At 39.5% G+C, this 10936-nt stretch overlaps 2 protein-coding genes across 3 annotated transcripts; one reads left to right on the top strand and one right to left on the bottom strand.

Moving 5' to 3' along the window:
* Positions 1 to 1239: 1239 nt before the first annotated feature.
* Positions 1240 to 1704, bottom strand: LOC140011219 (psbQ-like protein 3, chloroplastic). The gene has a single exon (XM_072059974.1). It carries the CDS (start codon positions 1702 to 1704, stop codon positions 1240 to 1242), a length of 465 nt encoding a protein of 154 aa, XP_071916075.1.
* A 726-nt stretch (positions 1705 to 2430) lies between these two features.
* Positions 2431 to 10029, top strand: LOC113698811 (lipid phosphate phosphatase epsilon 1, chloroplastic). 2 transcript variants are annotated; one of them, XM_072058928.1, is made up of 4 exons: positions 2431 to 2940; positions 7922 to 8147; positions 8812 to 8939; positions 9615 to 10029. In XM_072058928.1, exons 1-4 carry the CDS (start codon positions 2653 to 2655, stop codon positions 9870 to 9872), a joined length of 900 nt encoding a protein of 299 aa, XP_071915029.1. In that variant the 5' UTR covers positions 2431 to 2652; the 3' UTR covers positions 9873 to 10029. The 2 variants fall into 2 exon arrangements, with proteins under 2 accessions (XP_071915029.1, XP_027074562.1); XM_027218761.2 differs by having other exon boundaries at positions 2441 to 2940; positions 8866 to 8939.
* The last annotated feature ends 907 nt before the right edge of the window (positions 10030 to 10936 follow it).

Here is a 10936-nt window from a genome sequence, read left to right as displayed (position 1 = left end):
CTGATCGAGAATATGTTGACTGTCTTGATTCATGTGCCCCCTCCCCAAAAAATTTAAAAAAAAAAAAAGAATTGCTCGTGGTTGGCATGACTATTCTTACCAACCATGAACAATTCTTTTTTTTTTTTTTTGTTCCGTGTGAAGCATGCGATAAATAACTAGTTTATTACACTTGTGAGTTTACGTACGTCAGTATTCTGTGTTTTTTGGTCCTTCTTGGCTCTTGCCGTGTCCAGAAATGATGCAGAAACTTGATAGCTTTTGTTTGCCGTCTATAATCGTCAGCAACTTAATAATTTGTGAATTAATAAATTACGGGTTCAAAATTCAAGTTGGTCTGCCTGCCGACCACTCTAACTTGTAGTTCTTATTATTATTAACCATATAGTATAAGAGGGAATGATATGTAGAAGTTGAAATTTGACCAAAAAAAAAAAAAAAAAAAAAAAAAGGAATGGCTCTCTCTCCATGTCAGCTCTGGTCGTCTGCCAATGTGGCGAGAGGAGATTGGCCCGTAGTAGAAATAGTATTGGCCAATCATGTAGCTGTGCTGGGAATTTGCATGTCGGGTTGTTTAAAGCATAAAATGTAAATTGATCCTACCATTAATATTAATTTTCTTTGTTTTTGAGGCTCGATGATCAGAGGAGATGCACCATATCTAAAAAACCCCCTTTTTTTTTTTTTTTTTTTTTTGCCTTTAAAAGGAATTAGGATCGAGTTCAAAACTTCTGCAGATTCCCTTGTTCACTCACTATAATTTAGCATGTTCATATGTACATGGTTACTACTATTTTTCTAGAAGTGCAAATTAACAAATTAGGCAGCCAGAGATTTTTCTTAGTTTCTTTTATTTATGTACTCGATTCTAAACGAATATGTAGGGAAAATAGTTATACGACCTCGCAGTTTCGTCAATGGTTATTGTTTTAAGGTGATTGATTAGGTGAAAGTTTTTTTTTTAAAAAAATTGAAAAAAAAAAAAATGAAGCAGTCACAGAGATCATAATTGAGTGCCGTCCATAATTGTATCATTTCAACACTCCCTGTTCATCATCTTAAACCGATTGGGAGGTATCAATTTGTATTTTCTTATTTATGTCATTTGGAAAAGAAAATATCAAATTTTGAGATTCCAAACCGTTCATGAATTCGCGGGATAAAAGTTGACAGCAGCAGCAGCAGCAAGACTTCCCAATCAATCACAACTAATCAGGGGCAAAATAAGCAATACAACAATTATAATCTTGACAAGATATTGCTAAGGGCTGAAACAACATTGCCATAGCAATCCCAAATACGTGGCACATTCTCATCCCTTGCTGCATAATCCAGTCTCGTGACGCTATTGAATAGATCGGAATACAACTTCCTCAGCTCAGGCCTCTCACTTCCAGGCTTAGCTTGAATAATGGTGTATATATCTTGTTTTAGGTATGCTGAGCACTTCCGCAGTGCCCTTTGCGCCGCGTTCCATGACTCTGCCTCCAACAATTCTTTCACTTGTATCAAACTTTGGGCGTGCCCTTTAATCCCGCTCTCAGCCTCTTCTAGCGTCTGTTCAGGTGCGGTCATTCCAAAATCAAAGCCACTAGCAGTGCCAGTTTGTTGACAGGATATTGCTTCCATTGCCAGCACCCCAACTGAAGCTGCCAAAATGTTTGTTGTCGCTCTTCTTCTGGTAATGTGGCGTTGGAGGGCCATTTGTGCTATTCTTGTACCTTTAAATATTGGGTGTTTTAAATCGTAAATCGAAGTCGAGAAGCAAGGAGCTTGGGCTGTCTGGTGCAAGGGTACTAATGCCATAGCCTGGTTGGTGTAGGTTTAAGACTGCAGCAGCCTGTTACATATGGAAGAAATGAAATGAGGCTAAGGAAATAACATCGAGGTTGTATGTATGTAGCTGTCAGTCAATTGAGAGAAAAATTTGCATGCACTTTGATAGCTTCAGCATGCAGTAGAATTTGCGTGGAGGCTATTTTGTGTCTCAAAAGTCAAAGAAATGCAAAATTACATATATGACCAACATGTGAAATATAATGGTCTATAGATTGAGCATCCAGCAGGACAATCTGGTAAAAATGAGAGGTTAATGGCGGACGGGTGAATTCTAAAGTTGACTTATATTTTAATTAAAATACCTAAATTTTATTCTAAATTTGACTTATATTTTTACATAAAAACTTATAATTAACAGCGAAATTGTATTCAACCTAATTATATTTTTTTAAGGAAAGTAAAAATAACAGGTACGTCAACGAATCCAAACATTATAGAAATCGTTCGATTTAATCACAGTGGGAGACACATATGCATACTTGATATGCTAATCACGTTCGCATCTGATCCTCTGGTCTACATAATAGTAGTAGTACTAGACTACTAGTATTTTAGTACCGTGTACTAGGAAGTGAAACGTTCAGACTGATTTTGACAAAGCAGCACTAACAACCTCGGAATAACACGTTGTGGGCTTAACTGGCACTCGGTTAGTTATAGGCTTATAGGCTACGGCCGAAGAGGTAAAGGGCGCTCCCACCAAAAGAAAAAGAACAAGGGAGAGGAGGCCGACATCGCTTCAGCTCATGCGTTGGTTGGTAATCCACCATATAAGATGGTCTGACTGTGATCCAAGTCAAGGGGGTTGGGAAAATGTCATCTGTCGCTGCTGTTTTTGGAAGACCCACTTTTATTCCAAGTCCAACGCGCTTGGTGAGACCTCCTCCTCCTCACCAAAATATTTTTCCACTGACATCAAGATTGCAGGTTTGTAAGAAGAAATTCCTCAAACAAAGCAGCCTGATGACAGAGCCCAGCAGATTCCGACCCGGTGATGACCCTGGCGATGGAGGAACCCTCGGAGCTTTGGAAGAGGAAGCTTTCGTTGATGGGTCCTCCGGTCCTGCAGCTAGTGGACTCGAAGCTATTGTTAATAACTTGGTACCAACATATTAATCTCCAGTATTTTTTTATTTCTTTTTTTTGGGTTTTAGTTTTGAAAGGGGGGACTCGAATTCTTTTTCCAATACGAGGCCTCTGACTACTTCTTATTCTGCCATGGATTGTTGTCCAGTTTTCTATTATGTGCAAGGGCCTGCATTTGATTGTTCTGTTTACGTTTGCATTTTTTTTTTTTTTTTTCCAAACGATAACATTGCATTAAACAGGACCAGGTCCCAAATCAGAGCAACTGCTCCTGTACATCCGCTTGAACTAACTCAAGCAACCACGCTGGGAAGCTAGACTTCCATTCAGCTACATCAATTAGAGTTATAGCAAACTTTGCTAAGTAATGACTTACATAGTTGTTGCTCCTCCTAGTAAAGGAACAGCAACATTTATAAAATTCTTTCATCAACCTCCAGATATCCAACTGAATTGTGGCTATACTGGCTACCTCCTCCTTTGCATTGATTTTGTCCACAACTATCTTGCAATCCGATTCCAGCACCACTTTCCTCCATCCCATTCGTTTAGCTATAACCATAGCTTCTCGTATTGCTAGAGCTTCCTCCACCTGCGCCTCAGCACAACCTTCCTTTGGTCTCGCCCAAGAGCCAACCAATTCCCCTAAACTATTTCTGGCAACTATACCCCATCCTGCCTTGTTGCATTTCTGGTCCAAAGCTGCATCAGTATTGAGCTTGATCCAGCCAGCTTGCGGTACTTCCCATCTCCTACCCTTCACCTGCTCACCCATTGCCAAATTAACATGTTTTGCCCCTCCCTCTTGTGCCAGCTGGAACTCATTCCATTCCCTTAATGCCTTATTAACCACCCCTAGAGGCTCACTGCTCCTATTGTTGAACTGTATATTATTCCTAGATTTCCAAATCTGCCACAAAATGTTAACCGTGAGAGTTATGTGTTCCCTCCCATGCTCTCGAACCACTGCCCCCCTAAGCTCGTCCCACCAGAGCCAAAAATTATTCCTAAACTCCTCCAAACCATCCCACCTCAATGGTGCTACCTTCCAGATTGCTCTAGCGTTACAGCACAGAAACAACATATGCTCTAATGTCTCAGAGCTATTACCACAGCACTTGCACACGTAATCCCCCTTACCACATTTTCCCTTTACCAATGCATTAGTTGGCAATATTCCTTGCAAACATTTCCAAATGAAGTGTTTAAGTTTGTTAGGCATGCTCAACCCCCACAAAAAGCTCCAGTTCTGGGACTTGAACATCCTACTACTACTTGGTTCAGAAGGGCCACCATGCTGACACTGTTTCCTCTTCAAGTCCTTGATCAGTTTATAGCCCGTCTTTACAGAATACACACCAGAACTTGCTCCTGCCCAATAAAACCTATCCATTACCTTCCCCAAGCTCAGTGGTATCCTAAGTATTTGCAACCAGTCCTGCTCCTCAAATTCCTGCCTCAACAGCTCCCTATCCCACTGGCCATCCCTGATCAATTCACTCACCCTCTGGATCTTACTATCCACCTTCCTCTGAGATCTTATCTTCCCATCCTCTACCCCTGGTATCCACCTATCTTCCCAAATTTTAATAGATTCCCCATCACCCACCCTCCTCCTAAGTCCTGCCTCTAACACTTCCCTGGCACTCAATAGGCTCTTCCAGCACCAAGAATCTGCGCCTTTTGGATGTATATCCCATATAGATTTCCTACCAAAGTACCTTGCTTTCAAAACTCTACTCATCAGCAAATTAGGCTGCATCAAAATTCTCCATAGCTGTTTCCCCAATAATGCTAAGTTGAAATCCTGCAAATCTCTAAATCCCAGGCCCCCTTCAGCTTTTAAATCTGTCATTCTACTCCATTTTATCCAGTGAATTTTCTTCTCATCCTTCATCTGTCCCCACCAGAATTTAGCCATTTCAGAACACACATTCTGGCACAATGCCTTTGGCAATCTACAACAAGACATCACATATGCAGGAAGAGCTAAAATGACAGACTTCAATAGAGTCTCCTTGCCTGCTTGACTGAGAAGTTTTTCCTTCCATCCCCCCAGTCTTTTAACTGCTTTCTGTCTAATGAACTCGAATACTTGTCTCTTGGATCTTCCTATAACCATAGGAAGCCCAAGATACTTGCTCTGATGAACCTCCCTCATGCCTTCCAGCTCCCTAAGCACCTCCTCCTTCCTCCTTCCTTTGACATTCTTGCTAAAAAAGATGGAGGATTTGTCTTTGTTGATCAGCTGACCAGAAGCTCGCCCATACTCTTCCAGCACCTGCATAAGCTGCACAGCCTCCCCAGCCTTAGCTCTGCAGAAAATTAGTGAATCATCTGCAAAGAAAAGGTGAGACAAGCTAGGAGCTTCATTAGCAATCTTCATTCCAGACATCTTGCCTTGTCTATTAGCCTTTCTGAGCAGAGCAGAAAAACCTTCTGCACATATCAGAAAAAGGTAGGGGGATAGAGGATCCCCCTGCCTTAAGCCTCTAGCAGGCTTGATAAACCCCCTTTTTTCCCCATTAACATTCACAGAATACGTGACACTAGTAATGCATTCCAGAATCCACTGAATCCAAACTGGACAGAACCCCATTTTTTGCATCATCTTATCCAAAAACACCCACTCAACCCTATCATAAGCCTTAGACATATCAAGCTTGACAGCCATATAACCATCTTTGCCAGTTCTCCTATTATTTAAGAAATGAATACTCTCATGTGCCACTATTACATTATCCAGAATCTGCCTGTTAGGCACAAAGGCAGACTGAGAGGAGCTAATGCAGCAGTCTAGCACAGTTTTAAATCTATTGACAAGAACTTTTGAGATAATCTTGTAAGTGACATTACACAAACTGATAGGTCTAAACTCAGTAATCAGATTAGGTGAATCAATTTTAGGGATAAGGGTAATCAAAGTCTCATTGATAGACTTTAGGATATGACCAGAATGAAAAAAGCTTTGAACTGCACTAATAACATCACTTTTGACAACATGCCAAAATTTTTGAAAAAAGATAGGGGGCATACCATCTGGACCAGGAGACTTACTTGGATGCATGGAATTAACAGCATGACTGATTTCTTGGTCCGAGACTGGCCTTGTCAACTTTCTGTTCATTTCTGCGGTTATAGACTGTGGAATCTCCTCCAAAATAGCACTGAAGTCAGTTGGATCATCAGAAGTGAATAACTGCTGGAAATAGTCCACTATTTCCTCCCTCACCTCCTCCTCATTCCTACACCACTCCCCACTTCTCCTTTTCAGCCCATTAATCCTATTCTGCTTCCTCCTACTCATAACACTAGCATGGAAAAAGCTAGTGTTTTTGTCACCCTCTTGGAGCCATTTGACTCTTGCCTTCTGACTCCAATACACCTCCTCTCTCTTGTAAGCCTCCACCAGCTTCCTCTTTAGTCCTATAAGCTTTGTTCTATCCTCTCTGTCCTGACTTTCCCTTACCTCTTTAATTTCCTTTTTGATCTGCTCTATCTGCTTCTTTGAGTTCAGATTAAGTTGTTTGCTCCAATGCAGAAGATTCATACGAACTTGCTTAATTTTGTTCTTCATTCTATACAACCTAGACCCCTGCTGCTCCTTCCCCCATGCCTCCTTGATCACCTCCCCAACCCCCTCCTGCATAATCCACCTCTTATCAAAGACAAATCTCTTCTTCCTTGGTACGTCTACAGGAGTCAAATCTAGGACCAAGGCACAATGATCAGAGGCTTCAGTTTCAGTATGAGTAACTTTAGCCTTTTCAAAGTTTCCACACCACTGCTTAGTACCCATCACTCTATCAATCCTTTCCTTAATCAATCCTTCATTGTCCCTATTATTACACCAGGTCCACGGCACTCCCTCAAAACCAATATCTATCAGACCAGTCCTATTAATGAAACCAGTGAAACAGTCAAAACTGCTGGCAGGCCTGATTCTACCCCCCCACTTCTCCCCATTAGATGTGATGTCATTCAAGTCTCCCATTAATGCCCAGCAATCACCCCAAACCTGCGTTCTCCTCTCTAGCACCCTCCATTGCTGCTCCCTAATCCTATCATCTGAACTGGTGTAGGCACACACACACCACCAATCCCTACCACCTCCCTGATCCCCTATAAGTAATTCTATAGTAAAACTAGTAAACAGAATACTTTTCACCTGAATATCCCTCTTCCAAATTACAGCTAAACCACCTGCAATCCCCACAGGGTCTACTACAAACAGCTCATCAAACCTTACCCATTGCTTAACACTATTTATAAAGGTCTTTTTCTTTTTTGTCTCTGATAAGAATATCAGAGATGGAGAGTGGACATGTACCAGTTCCTTAAGTTGGGGAACTGTCAAGGGGCTCCCCACACCTCGACAGTTCCACACCAGAACTCTCATTGAGGGGTGGGAGCCCAATTTACGTTTGCATTTAGCATTCGGTTGATTCTACTAGCTTTATTCAGCTTATCTCTGTCTATTTCGTACTGTATCAGATTTGAGTAATCTTGTGTAGTCTTGCAAATACGTGTGGGGCGTTATGCAGGCGAGTCAGTGCTGGCATCAAAATTTGAACTTTATTGAAGCTAATCAAATACGGTTGCTTACTTAAAACTGCACTGCACGCTCAATGGGTATTATTTATTTATTTATTTATTTTTGAAAAAGGGAGGGGTTGGGAGGTTGTGAATCCAACTTTATTCTAAATCTGAGGAGCAATGACACTTAACCGCTGACCTATATGTGATTCCCCCCTTGGTGCTCTTAAATTATTGTGTCTTTCCATTTAAAATTATGTAAAAACCATATTCTTAGGCACTATTAACCTGCTAGGAGACGTTCTGGATTTTTGTAATTTTTACTCGCTTAAATTTGGTCAACTATATCTGGTAGTGACTTGTATGTTGCCATTTGTAGAAAGGTTTCTGCTCTTGTTTCAGCATTTTGAGGTGAAACTCTTGTAGTATTATAATCTCAGTTGAAATGCGTTTGATGCAGAGTAAGTGGCTGACTGCGGTACTCTTTGGCATATTTCTCCTTGTAAGGCATGATGCGGCTGCACTGTGGGCTGCTTGGGGTTCTGTTATGAATATGGCAATGGGAATTATATTGAAGAGATTATTAAACCAAGAACGACCTGTTTCTAATTTAAGATCAGACCCGGGCATGCCATCTTCGCACGCTCTGTCCATCTCCTATATAACTACATATATCATTCTATCAGGTGGTTTTTCCAACTATTCAAGATAAAGACGGATTGGACTTATTTTACTAGATCACTGAGTGCACCTGTAAAGGGAACCAACAGAATTATATTTTTGCTAGAAATCAAGATGATGAAGAGCCTAAACTTTGCTAAATTATTTTACATGATATAATTTTATGATAAACATGTTGCCTTGTGAAGGAATTTGTTCTAGATGGAGCTCAGTGGAACAATTTGGAATAGCTTTGATGTGGTGAAAGGTTGAGGGTAAAAAGACAGTTGCATTTGAGAATGAAAGGCTGAGATTTGCTAGATGTTTTTCATAATCCAAAGTATAAGAGACTAACTGCTAAGTAGGTTAAAGCGGACCATTGGCACCTTTCAGATTTTTGACAGAGATGGTATCGTTTTCCTCTAGGTAGTAGTAGTATGAGTTTATTTCGTGAATTTGCATTGTCTGTTTGTTGAGTAATTTTGTTGTGTTGTTGTCAATTTACCAACAAATTGTTTCTTGAATCTTCCCTTCTTTATTATTCTGAGAAATTTACTCTTCTCAATCAGTGGATTTCACTTTTGAAGAATCATATGGTTCATATTCCAGTGAATGTGGAAAAAAAAAATGTTTACCTAGGTTCTTTTTATATTAAGTGATGATGTTTAACCATCACTTCCCTTCTTGCAGTATGTTATACAACCTATTTGTCTGAATTCTGGTTCCTTACGCTCCTCATTGCAGTGATTCAATATTGGGGGTTGAATGGAATTACAGCCGCCATCAGTGGGATTTTTCTTTCAATTGGGTCTTACTTTGTAAGCATCCAACACGACCTCTTTAGCTCAATTGAATCCAGTGACTCTGTATTTAATCTTTTGTTTATGACATATGGGGTCTTTCTGGTAAAAATATAATTTTCGGCTAGACAATAGTAGAAGAACAACCTTACATAATAACTGTAGTGAATAACTACGTTTATTTTTATCTTCACTGCTCATGATCAATTTGCCTTTCTTCCCACCTTGGAAAAAATTTTACAATGATGCATTGCTTTTGATTGTGAACCAAAATTGTAAACACAGCATAAAGCTACTCTCCTGAACCCATAACGGTCCAAGATAAGGACGTTGTATTTGGTAGCTTCTGACTATAACTATAGCGATCCCTGCTGACTGAAACAAGCATGCATCATGATTGATTGCCTTCTTTCTTTCTTTCTGATCAGCTATAGAATAAGAACTTCCTCGTTCTCCTCTCGTTGTTCCCCCGCCCCCCTCCTTCCCTTCCTTAACTTTCTCCATATTTCACGTACAGGGGTCCACATATTTGACCTCGTAAATCTCAGATACACGAGGCTGTAGTTTTCTTGTGAAGCCTCCTCGGAGGGGTGCTTCTTCATAGAGAGTATTACTGAATATGGAATAAACTCAGATGTATTGAGTTGCTGACTTCAGGTAAATGTGCTTGCCAATGTTTTGCTGTGTTTGCAGAGCTGGCTTCGTGTTTCACAACAGCTTCATACAATCAGCCAAGTCGTTGTGGGTGCTTTGTTGGGAACTGTCTTCTCAACGTTGTGGTTTTGGGCCTGGAGTTCTATTGTACTAAAGGCATATGTATCCAACTTGTGGGTTCAGATTGTCGTCACCCTGGGTGCTGCTGCATTTTGCACTGTATTTATTTTACATGTTATTAGGTACTGGGTTATGGAACCATTGACTTTGTACATGTCTAGGAAATTCTCAAGCTAACATGCACTTTCTCATTTGTTTTCGGGCGTAATTTCAGAAATCTCAAGGGAGGTTTCTGATAGTCTCATTGATAATAATCGAAACCTCCCCTGTCAGGGCATTGGGATCCCAATTGTTACATCAATCATGGAGAAATGATATTTCGCAATTATGTTCACATGATTAGTTAAATTGTTATTAACTAGGTTTAACGGAAACAATGCCAATTTATAAGTTTTTTAAAAAAATTCTAATATGCCATTACAAAATGGGGCCAAATATGGGCATTTTTTTGTGATTGATAATTGACATGCATGAGTAGCAGTAATGATTCAGACTTTAGTGATTTTTGTGAAATAAGAGAAATAGAGTTTTTTAGGCATATATATCTAAGGATTTAGGAGACTTGAAGAGGAAATTTGCTTTCAAATTTTTTACAAAATTTTGGTGATTATGAAAATCTCAAAGTTTTCTGCTCTTAAATTTTGAAAATTTTCATTATTTGATTGCAAATGGTAAGGTAGTTATTGATGATCATACTTAATAGTGACCATGCAAGTGAAAAAGAATATATTGGATCAAACAAAAAAACGAAAAATATGACATCATGTAGTTTGTATCATGTTCTATATGATCTGCTCCATTTGATGATCAGCATTCAATTATAGTGTTTTCTTCTTTCTTTTCTTTTTTTTTAATCCTGATTGTTACTTTTATTATCATGGAAGGAAAATAGATGTCGGTGTTGTATGACATATAGGTAAGATTGTTGGTTATATGCTACTAAATTGAAAAACCTTTTAATGATGACAATTTTTTTTCTCGTTTATGATTATTCAACAAATGGTCTTTTTTAAATTGAAATGTTGCATGTCGTAGGATTTTTTTTTTTTTTTTTTTTTTTTTTGGAGCTGGGGAGAATATTAAGCTCACAAGAATAAAAAAGGTCATTCAGTAATCTACAAGAAAGAGGTAAACATGCTGCTGTGAGGGTGCGTGTCTACTGCCCTTCACGCTATGGGTTATATCTTTGCCAAATTCAACATACAGTTCACCAATTGTTATTGGAACAGAAAATATGTGAC

Source organism: Coffea arabica, chromosome 7e (assembly GCF_036785885.1).
Source record: "Coffea arabica cultivar ET-39 chromosome 7e, Coffea Arabica ET-39 HiFi, whole genome shotgun sequence".
Classification (NCBI taxonomy): Eukaryota; Viridiplantae; Streptophyta; class Magnoliopsida; order Gentianales; family Rubiaceae; genus Coffea; species Coffea arabica.
Note: the sequence above shows the minus strand (reverse complement) of the source record. Positions and strands in the feature narration are given on the sequence as shown.

Excerpts from the sequence above, each read along its gene's own strand:
- LOC140011219 (XM_072059974.1), bottom strand. The coding sequence starts at position 1,704 with ATGGCCCTCCAACGCCACATTACCAGAAGAAGAGCGACAACAAACATT.
- LOC113698811 (XM_072058928.1), top strand. The coding sequence starts at position 2,653 with ATGTCATCTGTCGCTGCTGTTTTTGGAAGACCCACTTTTATTCCAAGT. Across the intron at positions 2,941-7,921 it reads AAGCTATTGTTAATAACTTG|AGTAAGTGGCTGACTGCGGT; the intron begins GTACCAACATAT and ends CGTTTGATGCAG. Across the intron at positions 8,148-8,811 it reads TACATATATCATTCTATCAG|TATGTTATACAACCTATTTG; the intron begins GTGGTTTTTCCA and ends CCCTTCTTGCAG.